The 20,646-nt window shown below is 36.2% G+C and overlaps 1 protein-coding gene across 6 annotated transcripts in view; it reads right to left on the bottom strand.

Moving 5' to 3' along the window:
• Positions 1 to 434: 434 nt before the first annotated feature.
• Positions 435 to 20,646, bottom strand: part of ACBD5 (acyl-CoA binding domain containing 5) — a 34,935-nt gene continuing 14,723 nt past the window's right edge. For 3 of the 6 annotated variants that reach the window (XM_026710032.2, XM_026710033.2, XM_087917448.1), the window contains exons 6-13: positions 18,564 to 18,680; positions 15,952 to 16,170; positions 13,818 to 13,921; positions 12,573 to 12,834; positions 11,953 to 12,152; positions 10,809 to 10,850; positions 9,261 to 9,370; positions 7,590 to 8,235 (exon numbers count right to left, since the gene is read on the bottom strand). In XM_026710032.2, the coding sequence (XP_026565817.1) occupies positions 8,211 to 8,235; positions 9,261 to 9,370; positions 10,809 to 10,850; positions 11,953 to 12,152; positions 12,573 to 12,834; positions 13,818 to 13,921; positions 15,952 to 16,170; positions 18,564 to 18,680 (1,079 nt within the window). In that variant the 3' untranslated portion in view covers positions 7,590 to 8,210. Of the gene's footprint in view, positions 2,749 to 7,589; positions 8,236 to 9,260; positions 9,371 to 10,808; positions 10,851 to 11,952; positions 12,153 to 12,572; positions 12,835 to 13,817; positions 13,922 to 15,951; positions 16,171 to 18,563; positions 18,681 to 20,646 lie in introns of those variants that run through there. The other 3 variants (XM_026710034.2, XM_087917449.1, XM_087917450.1) reach the window with 2 other exon arrangements.

The raw sequence follows: 20,646 nt of genomic DNA on the forward strand, positions 1-20,646 counted from the left end.
CTCCTTTCTTGGTTTACACCAAAACTCTGCAATGCTTTTTTATTGTAAGTTGATGGTTGAGATTTAACTTGATATGGTCTCCACTTAAACTCTTACATTTATGTAAAACTAATATCAGAGTTCACCATTAATCTGGGAATCCTGGCATTTCCCTGAAAGTTTCCAACTGGTATACAATTATTTTGTGGGTGTTTGTGTGCTTTTTTCAATATTTTACCCCATCAATTAACTGGACAAGCTACTACATTTTTCTTGGCAAAATGCTTTGGAAATGTTTGCCGTTGCTAGAGCTGAGAGAGATTGTATCAGTGTAACCCAGCTTGCTTCGTGCCTAAGGTAGGATTAGAACTCAATCCATAAGTATCTGTGCTTTAATCATACACCAAAACTGACTCTTACAATATATAAGACCATTAACAAATGTTAGGGTAATATACTCCGATCATTCCTTTATTCGAAATGTTATTTTACAATAGATTAAAGTAATTTAAAACTGTAAAAACATGTTCTATATCATATAGAAGTGTTTAACTTCTGCAATTACAGTATTTGTACATTATAGATATAAAGTTGATTTTCAAACTTTGAGACCTTACATTAGACCAGAATGTTTTCCTATTAGTGTCATCAATTACAGTGTAGAAGATAATTATCTGGAAATATATCAGTTTTAGTTCCATTTTCTTTTTTACCCTAACCAGGAGGCAATCACTTTAAGCTGCATTTTAAAACAGCTGAAGATCATATCAACAACAAAAAATAGCCTTGTTTTCTGTCTTCTATCTAATTGTATTTAGAAAACTACCAGCTGTTATATAGTAATATAGATAGGATCAATAGGCAGAAATGTAAAATGAGAACATAAAAATTATCTTAAAGCAATGGGGGGGGGATGGGGATGGACCATGAAAGCAAAGATTAAAACAAAGGAAAAGTTAAACACTTACAGTGAAAGCTTACTGTAACAGTTAAACATTTTGCTTACCTGTTACAGTAAAAGGATGTTCTGAATTCAGCAAGACACAATCGTTACAGAAACAGTCAGCTGTGTCTTCATATAATATTCATATCTATACACAGTGAGTGAATTTATAAACTATTTTAGGAAAGCAGGACTAAAAGAATGGTGGTTAAAAGAATGGCCAATGATGTGACCCAAATTCTGCCTAATTTTATATAAAATGTGAGCAGAACTTCAATCACATTTGCACTGTTGCTGCCACCTTGAATTTTCTGCATATTCTGCAGATACACCTGCATGAAGAGCTATCTGGCTTAAAGCATTTACCTTTCATCAAGATGACACTCAGACTTGCTAAATCTGCAACTACTGAAACACTACCGCTGAAAGATTTACCGTTTTATAAGTTTGAGAGAAATGAGTGCAAAGGGCAACAAAGAGTGCAAACTGCAGGGGATGTTTTTTAACCCTGATGAACATTCAGTCGTGAGAACAAAACAACTAGCTTTTGAATAATATGGCACAAAATTTAGGGTTCCTGGGTCACGTCAGGATTTGCTTGCATCCCCCTTGTAGGCATCGTAAATGGCAAGGGTGGGAAGTGCCCTGTGGCCATGATGGCTGAAAGCTTCCATTCTGATGTTGAAAGCAGTCATATAAGCTCTTAAGACATTTTTTAAAAAAATATAAAGTGAGCCTGCCTGCAAGTATAGTCTTATTCATTTTGATACATTTCTTCCAGTGTTGAATACAGTACAAGGAATTTCCCAGTCCTAATTAATTGATGGGAGTAACTTAACAGCAGTGTTGGTTGCATAGCTTTAGAAAAGATACTGCTGTTAACATCCTTTTTCCACTGGCATTCTTTTTGCACTGGCATCTGTTTACAAAGTATTTCTTTACAAATTCAGAACAGCATCTCCGAGCAAATTTTTAATATGCAAAAGCTGTGACTTAATTAAATTGTACTTTTAAAAAAAAAATAAAAATAAAGACAGTACTTGCCTCTATTCAATAGATACGTTCATAACTTGTATTACTTGTCCTGAAGTTGAACTGAACTTAGTATCTTCAGGATTGTTTTCATTCTTTATTAAGCATTCTCTCCAATGAACTACTTTACTTTGAATCGATCATGCTATTTGAGACTCAGTTGAGTATTATTACATTGAAATGTATGGCTATGCATAGTTTTGTGGCTTTTAAAGATATAATTTTGGTGGCATCTGTGGAAGCAAAATCAACAGCCTCAATTGTATTTATTACAACGTTATCACATATAGTAGCAACTCCTCATTACTCTTAAATGCAACTGTAATAATCCTGTTTATTTTGGCCTTTGGGGATGTACTGTTTACCCCATATATTGCATTTCTAACCAAAAGGCTGGCATAAAACAAAACGTACAGTTAAAGTACCATGGAATTTAAGGACTGGGGATACATGCTTTCAAAGATTTTTCTTCTCTTTTCTAAAGACTTATTTACCCCCCAGTAGGAACTGAAAACTAAGACATTATACAAACTGTTCATCAAGAATAATTGTAGTTCATATAACTGCTTAGCAGGACAGTTGTATTTATCATATTAGAAATATAAGAAAAATGTCTCATTCAAGTATAGAATCTTCAGTAGTGCAAAAAGAAAAAGAAAAAATGTTAAGGAAAAAGAAAAGGGTGTTTTACTCATTCAAGAGGTTATAGTTCCTGTAATAACTACAGTATTTTTCAAAATCTTCCCATACAAGCAGTTAAGCAAAATCAGGAATGGAAGGCTCAGTTCTGTTTTCTGAAAGAGAGACAAGAGGCAAGGATTACCAACTTCAGTGCAAACCCATGCATTTCTACTGAAAACACAGGCATATACTGTATTTCTTCCAGTGGGATTATTTCTCAAAATTCATGTAAAATGCCCCCTTAATTTCTCTTTTATTTGTAAATAACAAGAGCTAGACATTTGGTATTATTCCTAGTCTGCAGTTTAACATATACACACAGAATTAATAATTTAAATTTAAATGTTATATATAAAGTTCAGTTTATGCATTTTAATCTTAAAACAGAAAAGGTTTCTTTGCAACACAATTTCTATTGCTGAAGCCCTTATATATTTAACAAAGCTCCTAGGTTCATGCATATTCTTCCTTCTATACCTTCAGGTAGTTCTTGATTTATGAGCATAGTAGAGCCTGCCCATTACAGTCATAACTCATGATAGTTGTACCTACATGACCAACCCAATTTTATGACATTTTTTTGTGGTAGTGAACACAGCAATTGCAAAGTGACTGCAGCAGTCCTTAAATGAATCAATTGATGAAGCTGAAAACCAGAAATAAATACCAGGGTTGCATTGTAAAGTGCAGTCATGTGACTGCGAGACTGTGCAAACAGCTGTAAATGTGGAGCAGCTGCCAAGGCCTGATGTGGTCACAGGACTGTCAGAAGAGGAGGCAGCCATTGGAGTTCAGAACCAGGTAGTAAGTATGCCCAGGGAATAACTATCATAACTTCAGTTATTAAGCAAACAGTCATAAGTCTAGGACCACCTGTATGGTGACTTGGGAAGCTTCCACTATTATTTTTAATTGTAAATATATGAATGGGGAAAGATACTATGTTGAACAGATGAACTTGCTCTTTTAAATTTGCAATCAACCTACAAATGCTCCTTGAATATTATAGTAGCTTTTGCCTTGTCTCAACCACAGGATAAATTTTATATACAAAAAACTTCAGATTAATATGATTTGAACTCAACCAATATGTCTAAATTTTTGTCTTCCCGCAAGACTGATGGATACTGGATAATTCTGCATTATTCAGAGTACCCAGGCATATCTTTGATTGTTAAATAATTTCAAATCTGTATCTGTTAGAAGATCCTTTTCTAATATAGCAAATCAAGAATTCTGTGCTCTTGTGAAAAACCATTCCACATTGTCAGTGATTATAATCTGCCAGAATCAAAAACAGAAAACCAGACAGCACCCAGAGGTCTGCTGATAAGGATTTGTTATTTTCCACTTCTAAGTAACTGATCCAATAACATCAAAAATCTTTTTGAAGCTTTATCCTATTTTAGACATCCTAATGGGCTGCTACTGGAGGCCCTGAATGGGTGGAAAGGCAGTAAGATGAACAGTGAAAAAGAATTCAGAAAGAGGAAAAAAAGCATATTGTTCCATTGCTCAATAACAATAATGCTCACAGCTGAGATAAAGTTGTGTTTCAGGTTTGACAAGTAAGGCCAAATCCTGTAACTCTTGTCCTACTTACACTGGAAACCTTCGGCAAAGTCTGCTATTCCACTCCACAGAATAACTGAATTGAAAGGGACAACCCTCCAGTCAATCAGGAGAACCTACACTATTCCGGCTAGCCAATCTTTCTTTTAAAATTCCCAGTGTTGGAACATCCACAACTTCTGGAGGCAACCCATTCCACTGATTGATCTCACTGTCAGGAAATTTCTCCTTAGTACTATCAATTTCTCCTTGATAAGTTTCCATTCATTGCTTCTTTATCCTGTCATCAAATGCTTTGGAGAGTAGATTGACTCTCTCTTCACTCTGACAGCTCTTCAAATAGTGGAAACCTGTTATCATTATCATCCCAGTCCTTTATCAGACTCATCAGTGATATTAACATGTCATGTGATCTTAGCACTATTCCTCTGTTGATACAGACTAGGACTGTATTGGCTGTTTTGGCTGCTGCAGGACACAAGAAGTTGTTCACTAGACTCCTAGTTTCTTTCAACAGTTACTGCTGTTGAGCGATGTGTCATCTATTCCGGGGTCACCAACTTTTTGGACTTCAGGGACCACCACTCATAATTTTAAATCCCGCAGATCAGAGACCCAGGGAAAATCCCAAAACAAGTCTGCAGGAAAATTCCCCACACCGTTTTCCAACCGATCAATCATTCTTTTTTTTTTTAAACAAATTTTATTCAGTTTTTCACATTAAAAACAAAAATCTCTTTTTAGTGGACAACATATTTCCGGGTCATCACCTTTACATACAAATATGACAGCAATTATACATTCATATATGCATGCTTAATTCTATTATTACCTTTTCCATTCCAAATTTTCAGCAAGGAGAGAAACAAACACATCAATTCTAGCCTCTTTCATTAATCTCAATTGAAACATCTTTTTGTTTCATTTCAATTATTTCAAATATAATCCTTTAATATTTATTTTAAAAATAAAGATAAACAATATGTGTTTGCCTAATAATAATAATGATGATGATGGTGATAATGATAAAAAAGGTTGCCAATGTCTCTCCTTGCTTTTAATAGTCTATATTAACTTATTAAGTTGGTTCTTTGTCATATTCCCTTTTCATTACATATTCTTTTTATAAATTCTAGATTAATACAAATTTTAACACTAAAAAAAAAAACAAGTATAGGTTTCCCCTCTTTACTGCTTTGAGTGTGACACCTCAATGATTAAAATATACCTTTATTCCTTTATCTTGATTCCCAATAAACCATTGTTTTTAAGAAGTTACAATAATAATTACATCTTTTCATTTGAATTCTGCAGCATATTTCCCCCTCTTAATTTTTTATCAGTATCTATATTACCCTATTTCCTAAATATTTTTAATTGCAGAAATATTCTTATTACCCCCTGCAGAATCCCCTTTTTAATTCATCAACCATTATCTCTGAAAAAACAACTTCTTTTCAACATTTTACTATTTCCGTATTTCTTTATTTCATGCACCTGTTTCTTACTGCTTCTCCTCCCCCTCTTTTCCCCATAACTTTCCTCATTCCAGTTTATATCCCTCTCTTCCTTGATATCTTCCTTTCCCCTTTCCTGCTGGGTCTTTCTGTCTTTCCCGACTTCACAGGTATTCCCTTGGATTGCCTTCTTAAATCTCAACTTTTTAGCCTTCCTTCTTTCCCCATGTCTTTGTAGTGTTCTTTGTGTTAATTGTCTATTTAAGATGTCTTCTCTTGAGTCGACCCCTCCTCCTCTGAAGCTTTCTTCTTGTTCTTCAATCGCCATTTCCATTTTTTCTAACACAGAGCAAAGTGATTCACCTCTTTCCTGTAGTAATTCTCTCATATTTTTAAGTTCCATTTTTAATTTCCGAAGAGATATCATCATTACGGACTCTTATATTTTATGATCGTTAAAGTCCACACACAAAAAACCAACCACTTTTACTTTCCTTCTTTCTTCTTTCAATTTTCTACAGTTCTCAATTATTCCAGCCCATGGTCTATATCAAAAACATCAATCAATCCCACAGTCAATCTTTACTTGCTTTTTTCTTTATTCTAGTTCTGCTTTCACTTTCTAAGATTCTTACTTTGTTTCAATATTTCTTTAATATTATATCCACACAAGTTCATTCAGAAACAGGATGCTTTCCCTTTTGTTTGAACTCAAGTTTTTGTTAAAAGGTGGCATTCTCCATTATACAAAGTCTTCACCTTTTCCCCCTATTTTTTTATTTAGGGTTTTTCGAACCTCGATATTCCAGCACAGTCCAATCTCCAATTTGTAAACTTTATTTGACAATCTTAAGTCCAGCTTTATTTTATGCCTATTTATTGCCAAAATATTTTAGTCCAATTTAGTTAAATCTTTAGTTCCGGCTTCTTCCTTTCCTGGTTCAAAGCCCCATTTAGCTGTCAAAAATGTTTTCTTTTTTTTTTCCTGTCCCTTTGTAATTTCACCGCTCACTTTTCTTTTCTTAAAAGTTCTATGTTACCTTAAGCTTGGGGTACTTTTGTTTAGTTGTATTGCCCAATTGTCCTGGTTCAGATGTTATCCACCTCTTTCTTCCCTCCTACACAAATATTAATCCAGCTGAGTCCTCCTCCCATTTTAAACCACTTCTGCAGTCGTCTTCAGGGGGAAAAAGACCAAGACCGGGGGGGAGATGCGGCTCCCCTCAACCTGGCTTGTGGCTTCCCCTTACTCCGCCGCCCCTCCAAGGCAGCTTCAGCCCCTAATCGTAATGATCGGGGCTCTCCAACGAAAGAGCATGGACCATAGCCGCAGAGAGATGAGATCTACGGTCTGTCAGCGAGGAGGCTCCAGCCTCCCTTGATTGATCATTCTTTATTTGGGATCACAGGATACCGCCTCCAGCTCCATTCTCGGGGGGAAGAGACTTTTGGCTTCATGCAAGGAAAGCAGAAGCAGCAGAAGTCTTTCTTTCCCCCAAACTCCGCCAGAAATGAGTCTTTGTGAGACTTGTCACACCGGCGCCTCTTGGAGCAGGATGCCTTGCAGGGTCCCAAAGACTCATTTCTGGTGGTGTTTTGGGGAGAGAAAGAAAGTCTTTAGCTGCTTTCCTTGCGTGCAGCCAAAAGCATTAGAAGAACTGGAAAGAAGCAGCCCAGTGGCCAAGTGAGTTGAGTGGGGCAAGTTTCCCCACTCCACCCTTCCCCCCCTCCCCTCACTACTTCATCTTGTTCACAATGCAAGCGACACAAGCCTTGTGTTCCTGCAGGCCATGTGAGCTGTGCAGCCTTGTGTTCCTATGCAGCCTGGATTGCTTTGGGGGGTGACATTTCTCTGTGGACCACCAACATTTTCTCGTGGACCACCAGTGGCCCCAGGCCCACTGATTGGCAACCATTGATCTATACCTGTGCTTTTTTTTTTCTTGCCCAAGTTTAAAATCTTATTTTACTTGCCAAATTCAATTTTGTTGGACTGGCCCAGTGTTCTAGTCTGTCAAGATCTTTCTGGATCTTGAGCTTATCTTCTAAAGTCCTGTTTATCCCTTCAGTTTGATGTCATCTGCAAATCTGATGAGTTCCCCTTCTATCCCCTTATTTAAATCATTTATGAAGATATTGGGGCCCTTGGGGTACCCCACTGCACACTTCCCTCTCTGTAGTTGTAGTTTCATTCAGGATTACACATTGATTGAAATTCTGCCTTTTTAAAACAGACACATATAAAAAATGTCAGAACTTTACTCCCAAAGTTGGACTGTTGTCCCAAAGTTGTTTTTTTTAACACAACTCAGACAAATGCTCTTCCTCCTAATCAGGATTTATGAAGAGAATACCCTTGACAATTTTTTCTTACTGATTGATCTGGCATAACATTACTGAATAAATAAAAGAAAAGGAAAAGAAAATAAAAATTTGAAGAAAGCAGATTGCTGTGTTAAGAATTAGTAGAATCTTTTACAGAATTGTGTTGGTGATGGATTCTGTATGCAACTTTCCTCCAGGAACACTAGGCCTGCCTGGAAAATCTAGCCCGTGGTCATCCTGTTGATCCTATGTAGTAGAAGATACATTAGAAATTATTTCAGATCAGTTCTAATGCAACACTTCAACTACACATTATGCTTTCCATTATCTGTATTCATGAAAATGTATGTCAATGTAATCTATAAAATCTGCAGATAGGTTATATCTATAGGATATACAACTGGCAACCTATTTTAGATACATTTCTATTTTATTTCCACTTTTGTAACTTGCCTCATACTCTGGATTTGTCCAATGAATCACACAGACAAAAAAAATGTAATGAAACTCAAAGATTCTTAAACTTGGGAAACACTACCCATTCTCCATGTACTTCTTGCACATAGAACTTAGAAGGAGGTCTGGAGGCTAAAATAGGGGACTGAAGGCTAAAACATATAAAGAACAGTTGCTAGAACTGGGTATATCTAGTTTGGTGAAAAGAAGGAATAGGGGAGACATGATAGCGGTGTTCCACTATCTCAGGGGATGCCACAAAAAAGAGGGAGTCAAGCTATTCTCCAAAACACCTGAGGGAAGGACAAGAAGCAGTGGGTGGAAACTAATCAAGGAGAGAAGCAACCTAGAAATAAGGAGGAATTTCCTGACAGTTAGAACAATGAATAAGTGGAACAAATTGTTTTCAGAAGTTGTAAATGCTCCAACACTGGAAGTTTTTAAGAAGAGATTGGGTAACCATTTATCTAGAATAGTATAGGGTTTCCTGCCTAAGCAGGGAGTTGGACTAGAAGATTTTCTAGGTCTTCCAACTCTATTATTCTATTCTAAGTCCTCTCAAGATGTTTATATTAGATGGCTAAATTCAAGTGGTGCCTGGTATAGCACTTTCTAATTGACTGGAATTGATCTTTTAAGGTGTATGAAAAGTGTATTTCTCCTAGACCTAGATGCCAAGCTTTTGCATACAAAACATGTTTAATACTGTGATAGAATTTCTTATTTTCATTCCCAAAACTTAAGGCAATAATTAAGTTGCTCCTACATGTTAAAACATAAAGTGTACATAACCCCAATCTATACCTTATTCTTACCTTCTTCTTCTTTGAAGATATAAATACACCAGCCATTGGGTAACAAAGGGCCATAAAATAGCAAAGGCTAAAGTACCAGGAGAAATCTCAAAGGGCCACCAAGATGGTTTCTAAATGGCATATAAAATTAATGTTCATCAATAAATATTAAATCAGCACCTGCTATAAAAATTCCAACGTTAAATATTAAAATGTCCCTAATAAAATCACCTATATAACTCAAAAATCATAAATAAGATGCCTATCAACTATTTAAAAACACTTCCACCAAAATGACCATCACCTCCCAAGACTCTGGAATAATTGTTTTGCAGACAAAAACTTTTAAGATTGCTATATAACTTTGTAACCAAACTTGGTTCACATCGCAAGCTAAGCAAACACTGCTTTCCTACACTTCATTCTTATTTTTGAAGATTTCTTTTAAGTTTTACCCGTACACAATAAAATTACACTTAATATAAGACTACTGAAATTGTCCTGCAATTTTCTCTGTAAGTTCATAAACATTCAGAAACTTTGAAAGATTTAAATTACTTCCGAGCAGCTGCCAATGTAGCAACACAAATTTGTTTCTTAGCATATATTAAAAAGTTAAATATAGTTTTCTTGTTCCATTTATTTTTGTTGGCCATTTTGATGCGAACGTTGCCATGCAATCTTTGTATATACAGCTCTTGACTTCCAGCTATTTATTTACTGATAGTCCAAAGTTAGGAAAACCTCCAGAAAAAGTAACTTACGATCCATCCTCAAATGTTTGAGTTTCTTACCAATCCTTGTTGGAAAGTGATCAGAGTTTGATTGCTTGGAAACCAGCTTGCATTTACAACAGTACTTTGTTGGTAAATATAAATTCAATACAAATATAGTTTGTTGCAAAAGCGACTACCTATGAAGGCTCCTGGATGGGGTTGAAAGGCGAAAGCAAAAGCAGTATGCTCCATCCCATATTTGGGTAGACCAGGTGGCCCTAATAAAAGACACTTAATCTATTCCCTGGTATAGCTGACAAAGCGAGGAAAGCCTGTGGCTTAGAGGTTAATACATCTACCTAATATGCAAGTAGCCCAGGTTTGAATCCCAGAAGGGTATGGCTAGCTGACGAGAGCTTGAAATAGATCTGTACTTAGTCTCCCTTTATTTCTTTGTCAGTAAGTATAAATTCAACACATTTACAACAGTTGCACATGACTGCAATTTGTATTCTTCCCAGTTGCTTTCTGATAAGCAAAGTCAATTGAGGAAGCCAGATTCCTCAATGACTATGATAAAAATGTCCCCCAAATCATGTCCAGACACTTGATGACATCATTGGTTAGGGTCCAAAATTCGAGTCCCAGTTATGGCCACAAGCTGTGAACTACCTCTAATTAGGTGAAACAATAAACACATTCATTTTTCAATATAGTTAAAATAGTATTTAAAATGTCTTCTGGAATAATTTCTTAGATACTGGGGTGCAAAAAACCTCATCTAACCTGTACATTTAAGAAAAATCACAACATTAAAATTAAATGATTTATTAAGAAGTAAATAAAAATCTACCTTAACAGGTGCCTCAGGCTGATTATTTGAATGTAGTGTTGCCTACAAAAACAAACTAAATTAAACAAACTATTGAAAAAACATGTTTCAAATTAAAACTTTATATTACGGCATATCTTTGGGGAATCTGTCCAGGTATAGTTTCTGCTTACGTTTATTAAAAAATATACATGTAAGAATTTAGCTCAAGCAATAGATTGTTTGCCTCTTTATGTAAACTCCATTGTTCTCTCTTTCTCCCTATTCCATCTCAGAAATGTTCTTCCAACTTTCCATTTCTGGTCTGGACCTTTCAGGTAGTTCTGTAACAAAGCAAACTCTAAGAAAATCATTATTTTTTCACTTTGATAATAGTTTAGATACTGTTCATAGAAAAATTAGTATAATAAAGGTCACCCTGTTTTTCAAAATTGTCTTCCATCTCTATTTTCCTTTTGCTGGAGTATGTGGCTATGGGTGAGAAGTGGATTTCCTCAAAGGCAAAAATTTTCTCCTCTAAATAGTTTAGCTAATAAGCTTCCAAGAGTTTAAGAAAGACTAGACAACCCATGTCATGTTGGGTCATAGTTTTAGAAGTATTTCCTTTCCTAAACAGAAACAATGGGTCAAGGGCCAAAAAGTAATGGTAATGGAAGAAACTTTCCACCTGCTTGTCTGTTCTTAGGCAGCTGATGATAGGACCTATCTACCCAACCTCCAGAGGGCTAGTGTGGGGCCAGTATAGTAAACCTGCAGGAAGTGGTGCATCAGCATGGCAGCACTGAAGCAGCTACAGGTTTGCTAAATTTCAATCTCACATGAATCATGTTCCTGGATTTTGAATGCATTCAGTAAGCCCGTTTGAGGTATCTTGATTCAAAAATTATTGTCTTATGAGGCACCATTTTGCCCAATTGGCGGTTATAGTCAAAGACACATGAAAGTTTTAGCAATCTTGTAGACAATCCATGACCCATGGTTTCAGAGACATTTCTTCACCAGATTCAATAATGGCAGAACTTCTAATGTATTACTTTCATTGGAAAACTTCTTAAAAGTTCACGGGCATATTCAGATATATACTTGCCTTGAAAATATCCCACATTGAACTGTGGCACTGTAGAGATAGGTAGACTTTCTTGGATACTAATCCACATATGTTTACCTGTGAGATTGTGAGTGCCTCAAGGGCATGTAATCTCTGAAGAACATTTTGCATATCTTCTTGCAATCGTATGAGTGCAATTGCAATCTGTTCATTGAGGGTGCTCCGTGGTCCTCTGTCCGAACCCCATCGTTCTCCGTCTCCTCCACTGCCCACCTGTCCACCTTGGCCACCATCTCCTACAGGGTACATTCTATGTCCTAAATTAAGGGGAAAATACTTTTAGAAGCAATGTAAATAAATCAGAGCTATGTATATTTTCAAAAAGATTTCATGATGCTTGTACATTGTGCAAAGGCACAATGCTTTTCATAAAGTAATTTTTTTCCCCAATCTTACAGGAAAATGTGAAAGAAGATGCCACTGCTTTAAAAGGATTCTTAAAGCAGTGCCTTTTTCAGGCTTGTACAGAAGTCTAATAAAGATGTGGCTGCTTTAATAGAGTTTCAAAGTTCTATTGTGAATCATTTTCAAAGTGTGCACAGCCCTAATATGTATTATATATAAATATAGTTTATGTATCAACCACATACAAAACCATTATTATAAGAAATGTTAAGAATGATTTTAAACATGTCTCATTTATGCAAGTTTCAACAAAATACGTATCCCAATAATACCTCTTCCCCTTCGAACTCCATAGAGGTCAACCTTTTCACTATTTGTCTTCTCTTTTTGAGGGCCTCTATCATTTGCTTTGCCATCTTCACCACCACGCTTGACTTCGCCTTTTCCTTCAGGTGCACCTTCCTTTATACTTTCTGCTTTGTGATTTGCAAGTTCAAGAAAACTGGAAGTTTCTAACAGATTATTATGATCTACTTCTGAGAAAGTTAATGGATGTCTGGAAATTTCCTTGACTGATGAGCTGATTTCCAGGATCTATAACAAGACAAAAGGCACTATTTATTTATCAAACTTATATAGCTTCCCATCTTACCCAAGGAGTCTCTGGTGCATAACAAACAGGTAAAATCATATGTAAAAACCACAGATTTAAATATATATATATATATAAAAAGTCACATTAGCAATAAGTATTATAAAAACAGATACAAATCCTAGCTGAAAAGGGAATAAAAATAAGCAGCTCAGCATGGAGCCATCTAAGCATGTCACTGGTTCTTTGAGAGCCCTGGGCCTAATAACATAAACGGATTTTGAGAGCCTTATGGAATATCAAAAGCAATGGAGCTAATCTAATTTTTGAGAGAAGAATATTCCATGAAGCAGGTATCACAGCAGAAAAAATATGCAATCATGTGATCAAAATTCAGGCACTTGGCAATCTGCATGTATTTACAATGGTTGCAGCAATCCTGTGGTCATGTGATTGCCATTTGCAACCTTCCCAGTTGGCTTCCAACCAGCAAAATCTATTGGGAAAGTTGGATTCACTTAATAACTATTTATTTAACAACTTCAGTGATTTGCTGAACAATTATAGCAAAAAATGTCATGGAATTGTGTGTGACTCATTTAGCAACTGCTTTGCTCAGCAATAGAAAAGCAATTGTGGTCGTAAATCAAGGACTAACTGTATCTCTTCCATTATAAGATGACATTATTTACTAGCCTCCCCCTTACTCTTTGCTTTTAATTAAATGCAAGTTAAATCCAAAGAGGCATAGATACAAACTATTACTTTTTTAAAGCTAACATTAAGTTTTCAGAAGGATGAAGGCTCTTAGGTAAGATTTATTATTGTTTATTAGAAATTAGAACTGATTCTGAGTAAATTCTTTGGCCAGGTAAGCAATACAAGATGGTTACTGTTTACAGCCTCAAAACCATTTTGTGTATTTGGTAGAATGATTATCATGTACGTATTTTTTATATTACAACATAACAGACTGCAAATTTACCTCTTCTTGTCCAAACTGCTCCATTGAATCACAGTATATTTCACTATCTGAGTCACTTGTCAAGAGTTGAATTCCAGACACTTCAATAGTATCTTCATTTTGACCTATATGTATACATGAACAAATACTTATGAACAATGGATATTTAATACTTAAATATTAAAATATCCAATCAAACACCAGTACTGAGAATTACATTTTTAACCTAGCAATTTGTAAAAATTTAATGGTTTGCGAACGAGCAGCTAAAATGAATCTTGTTTGCAATGATAGTTCACAATTAAATAATGCTGTTAATATTTTATATCTGTGTTGTGTGTCTGTGTGGTAAATTAATTTAATCCCAATTAACTTGGAGAAAATAAATATGCACATAGGTATATTTTAAAAATCACAGTTTTAATGCAATATCAAAGATAGAAAAGTCAATGTCTCAAAGATTTTTCAGTCTCTGCATGAGGGGAAAATAAATTACAAATTTTTAATATACAATTCTTAATTATGTTGGCCCTATCTTTTTCTTTGTACATACAAGACTTGCATATATTTACATTTCTGTGTTTTCTAAGTGGATAAATAGCAGAGGTATGATCACTCTTAGCTAACCCGGCCAATCTGGTCTAGGTGTGTAACCATGATCAGATTGGTTAATACATGGATGGGAGTATGCTAGGTTGAGAAATAAAATGACATTTTGGGAAAGACTTTATTCCAAAGCAAAAAAAATCTGGGTTGAGCCCATGCAATCACAAAGAGCCATGTTCCATTTGAAAGCATCTTTACCTTCATTTGATCTGATTCATAGTTTACATATATACACTTGTCATGATTTAGGTTCATTTTAGAATATATATCTACACACAGTATACAGTGTTCTATATGTAGACATCAGTCTATTGTTATTCCTTCTTTTTCTCCCAAGTGTTGACACCAGGGCTGGGATTCCACTGGTGTTACTACAGGTTTGGTGATTACGTTTTGCTGCACGCACGTGTAATACATCTAAAGCTGTGTCACCCAGACATCTGATAAGCGCTGTGCGCAGATGCGCAGCATTTTAAAAGCCACTTTTTCCTTACTTTTTCAACCTCAGGTGAGGTTGAAAAAGCAGTAAATAAAGGTCAGGTAACAGCCCGGGTGGGTGGGTGGGCCAAACAGAACCAGTTCTGTGTCTGTTGGTCTTCAGAGCTACTGGTTCTACAGAGCCAGGCAGAACCGGTAGCATCCCACCCCTGGTTGACACTGTTGAAGAGGCAAAATATTAAGGAGCACCGTATAACACAGGTGTCAAACTCAATCGTGTCATGTGACGTATCATGACGTATATGCATTATTTTTTGCCTTTGTGGAGCCAGGGTAGGTGTGGCCTGCATGTGACGCATCCAGCCCATGGGCCATCAGTTTGACATGCCTGGTATGTAATGTCCATAAGTATTTTTTGCAGAAAAAGTATTCATCAGCTTAAACAAAAAGCTGACCGTCTTTTGGATGCTAAGATTTAAGGGAGCTCCATTACTTGCTCCATTATTTAAGCAGACAGAAAAGTAGGAAATATTAATCTTCCCACTTAAGCAGGAAAACAAATGATCAGAAAGTAGGACTATTTGACTGCAGCCAAAGGAAACGGGTGTTCATGGTACCATGGCAGACTATGTGAAAGGCTATTTAAATTAATTCTTCATTTAAACTGGGCACCAACCCACTGTTTGCTCTCCTGCATGCATCAATGCTAGAAAAGAAACCAAGTAATACCAACAGGAAAAGTTTTCTGAAAAATTATCCACACTGGCAAACATTAATCAACCAATGGAACTACTTGCCTTCAGAAGTTGTGGGAGGTTTCAAGAAGAGACTGGACTGCCACCTGTCAGAAAGGGTGTAGTGTCTCCTGCTTGGGTGGGGGCTTCAACTTGATGACCTAGAAGGTCCCTTGCAACTCAACTCAACTGTTCTATTCTATTCTGTTCTGTTCATTTCTGTTCTGTTCATTTCTGTTCTGTTTTCTGTTCTGTTTTCTGTTCTGTTTTCTGTTCTGTTTTCTGTTCTCTGTTCTGTTTTCTGTTCTGTTTTCTATTCTGTTCTATTCTATTCTATTCATGTGGATTTGGATAATAAAAGCATCTGAAGATGGTACCTTGATGAGTAGAATCCCAGTTAGGGATGACTGGTAACTCAAGGCACTTTTCACTTGTCTTTATTTCATCATCCACATTGATGCCATTCAATTTAGATTTGGTCTGTATGCCATTGTTCACATCAACGTTGGAAACAGCGTTACAACTTCCATTAATAACCACGCCATTTAAATCCTTATCAGGGGATGAATCTTGTTTCACATCTTCTTCTGAAGATCCTATGTAGATAAATTTGCAAACAACCTCATTATCACATACGGTACTCTATTTTTACAAATACAGATAGTCCTTGGCTTATGACCACAATTGAGCCCAAACTTTCTGTTGCTAACAAGATAGTTAGGTGAATTTTGCCCCATTTCATGGCCTTTCATACCATAGCTGCTAAGTGAACTAATGAAGTTGTTTAGCCAGTAACATGTTAAGTGAGTCTGGATTCACCATTGACTTTGCTGATCAAAAGGTCACAAAAGATGATCACATGACCCAGAAACAATGCAACAGTCATGAGTCAGTTGCCCAAGTGTCTGAATTTTGATTATGTGACCATGGGGATGCTGCAGTGGTCGTAAGTGTGAAAAACGTTCATGTTAATTTTTCTCAGTGCCATTGTATCTTCGAATGGTCACTAAACAAATCAAAGACTACCTGTACCTATTTATTTGTTGAACAATACAGACAATATTTATGAACTAAATATTTCACAGATTAATCTAAATAGTCATTTGTAATCAAAGTGCTTGAAATAGCTTGTTCTTTTTTAAAAATCCATCAAACTGTTATTTATATTACATCTAACAATATATGTGCCACCGATTTTTTCAAGATGGTCAAGGCAACAGGCATAGCAGCTTCTCTCATTTCTCCCACAACAACTTTAAATGTTGGGTTAAGAGTGTATGAGAACCACCCAACTTAGCTCTGAACTTCCATGGCTGACCCATGGATCTGATTTCTCCCAATAACTTGCTGTCTATACATTTTCATTTTGTACATTGTAAATTGGAATATTAATTGCCATTAGAAAAAAAGTGGGAACAGTGTACACATTTACAGTATCTGGGAGTAGAATCTTTGTAACTGAGTGCAACTGAATTCCAAGAATCCAACTACCCAAGTACAGAATTATAGGATTTACTTACAAGCATTAAAAGATTTCTCAATTGGCATGGCATAGAATCAGCTTACCTGAAGAACCATTGTGTCCCAATTACTTCAACCTGTTCCACCCAGTTAGGCAGGGAGGAGGGAATGATACAAGACTCCTTTGGTTAAAGAATTTTGGCTGGCAGGATCTAGGAAGAGAGTTGCTCTACTCTATGGAAAACCTTGCATTCAGAGGGACAACGGTCCCTACTTTTATGGCCTTTTGGAACAGTGTGAAGACTTGGCTCTTCTAACTGGCACGAGGATTGAAGAGTAGCACTAGTTGGATTGAAAGTACTCCCTCCACCTTTTAATTATCTCTAATTTTGTTTTTAGTTGTGTTATGGTGTTTTTGTATGGTTTTATGATTTTTACCTGGAAACCATCCAGAGTCACTCAGACCATAGGTCCCCAATTCCCGGTCCATGGATTGGCACCGCTCTGAAGCATGCCAGAAACTGAACCATGCAAACAAGCAAAGCTCCATCCATGGGATGCAAGCAGCACATAAAACCACACACCCTCTGGTCCATGGAAAAATCTCTCTTCACAGAACCAGTCCCTTATGCCCCAAAGGTTGGGAGTTGCTGACTTAGACCAAGGGTCTTCAAACTTGGCAGACTTCAACTTGTAGACTTCAACTCCCAGAATTCCTGAACTAACATGACTGGAGGAGGAATTCTGGGAATTGAAGTCCACAAGCCTTAAAGCTGTCAGGTTTTAAGACTCCTGACTTAGACAGTGAGAGGGGCAATGTCTAAATTTGATGTAAATAGTTTCTTTATTTTAAAAAGAAGTCTGAATCTTATGTATTGATATTCAATCTGCATAGCCCAACTCTGTAATTGCTTATTTGAAAAAGAATGCTTTTTTGTATGCAGTGAAATTAACTCATAAATAAGCGACAAAGAATAACATTATGAATTATTTATTCAATTCATCACTGTCCCTGCAGTTTTATTAAAAAGTTTTCAAAAGCAGTTTGCCATTGTCTCCTTCCTAGGGCTCACAGAAGGAATCTGGCTCCATGTCTAAAGGGAATTAAAACTGACAATCTTCTGGTTTTAGGCTTATAACCTTTAACAAATTGGCTCTCTTTCAGAAGTTAAGGGAGAGAATTATCAAACAGATTTGCATGGCTCATTTTCACTGGATAATAGACCCAAACTGGTTCTTTTTAATACTGAACTTAAGGAACCCAGAGAACACCAACTCAGCCACTTTGGATCAGTTGAGCAGATACTATGGAAGACAGATGGTCCTTCAAATAACTAGAACCTACAATTTAGAATACTGAAAATCTAATATAACTGAGAATCATGCTTTCTCATTACTGTTAGGATACCATAACTGTTTCCCAACAAAGCTTGCCATTTTATTTTATTTTATTTTTTGCCATCCCAAGAAGCGGCTTTTCCAAAAACCTATGAAAAGGTGTAGATGCTATTCAGAAATAAGTGTGTACCTTTATCAATCTGTTGGACATCTTTCAATTCTTCCTGTTGTGGTTCTTCCTCCGATTCTGCTCCACTGTCATTGTTTTCTGATTTTCCATTCACAGCTGGCACAGCTTTGTGAGGATCTATTAAGATAAATTTTATTTACCTAAAAACCGTGTTTGTAAAATAATTGTTTAGGTACCTAATTTTCATGGGGCATGATGCCTCAGTGGTTAAAGACGCTGAGCTTGTCAGCTAGAAAGCTGACGGCCTGTGTTCAATACTTGTGCACTGCGCAACAGAGTGACCACTTGTTGCTTCCCCCAGCTCTTGCCTATTTACAAAGTACACAAATGCAAGTAGATAAATAGGAACCACTTCAGTGGGAAGCTAACAATGTTCTATGCACTTTGATGTACAGCCATGCTGGCTACATGATCATGGAAGCATCTTTGGACAATGGTGGCTCCCTCAGCTAAGAAATGGAGATGAACACCACTCCCAAATCCAGAGTCAGATTTGATTGGATGGGAAACCTTTACCTTTATCTAATTTTCATTTGGAATAACAATGCAAGTCACTTTTCCTTCCTCTTCAAGTCCACATTGTAAAACTCCCGAGAGTGGAATACTATATTAACAGTGGCTATAGCAAAAAATCTTATTAGCATTATTCTAACTTGTACATAGGACATGACAAGCTAATTATTTAAAAACACAAAATTTACTAAAGTCTACAGAGAGTCAAAGATAGATTATGAACAGATTCAGGGTGGGATTCAAATTTTTTTACTACAGGTTCTGTGGGCATGGCTTGGTGGGTGTGGCAAGAACAGGATACTATAAAATTTGCCAAACCACTCAAAATTTCCTCTACTGGTTCTCTAGAACTGGTCAGAACCGGTTGAATATCACCTCTGAATGGATTATGCCCTTAAGTGAATCCAGAATATCCAATGGATGTTTTTTAACATTTTCATCATAAATTGTGGTGATTGCAAGATGCTGCAATCAGTCATAAATTCAAGCCAGTTGTCAAATGCTCAAAATGCTATCTCATGACTGGAGGTGTGTATATGGCAATTGTAACTTTGAGGACTGGCCGTAAATAGCTTTTGTTGATGTCCATCACAACTTTGAAAATCATTAAGTCATTAAGTGAAGATTACCTACATATAGTTCTCTATCGCTTTCATTCATTACTACATAATATAGTGGGATTTACTTCTACTACTGATTTTAGTACAATTTCTGCAGGGCTGTTATACAAACCACAGTCTCTGTTCACAGATTGACCGATTTTCTGTAGCATAACTTGATCACCTACAATGCATGTGTATGTTACATTTCGGGTTTTGTGCATCATCCTTGGCTATCCATTTTTATTCAGAACCCAAAATAAGTTCAGGATAATTAAGGGGTGGATTAGCTGATAATATTTTGTGCCTTAAATATCAGAGAGAAAATCGTTACATTGCCTTGGGCTCGTAGAAGAAGGGTGAAATGTGAATGCATCAATCAATGTCGTGTCATACATTAACAATTCAGAATATTTTTACAGATATGTCTATTGGAATAAGCCTGATGTTATAGGCAAAATTTGCTCAGGTTTTTTTTCCCCTTAGCACCTTCTCTGATAAAATAATTAATACAGTATTTCGCTTTTGTTCTCCTTGCCTAATGTGATAAAAAGTGAACAATGAAATGAAAATTATAAGATGCTGGAAGACCACTACTCTGTCCAATTGCAGAAAAAATAATTTAATCTGAAGCAAAATCAGGACTTATAATGTATATAATACTAATAAAAATAATACAACTGTGAATGATACATATGATTGTTTTACCTGCTCCCCGCTTTTCCCTAAACTACGGTATCATTGTCCAATCTGCAAATTCTTGACAATCAATTTCAAGTGATCCATTAAGTAGGAAAAAGGGGAAAAAAACTTAATCTAGACTCAACACTAAAATATAATTACTGAAAAATGCACATGCATGGATATCATTTACTGACCTTTTTCTCAATTACATTATTGCCATAGCAGTCAGAATGTTATTTCTACAGCTTTTTAAATCAGTAACAATATTTCACCAGAACTAGGGACTC

This window comes from Pseudonaja textilis, chromosome Z, assembly GCF_049901715.1.
Source record: "Pseudonaja textilis isolate UNSWEBS1 chromosome Z, rPseTex1.2, whole genome shotgun sequence".
NCBI lineage: Eukaryota > Metazoa > Chordata > Lepidosauria > Squamata > Elapidae > Pseudonaja > Pseudonaja textilis.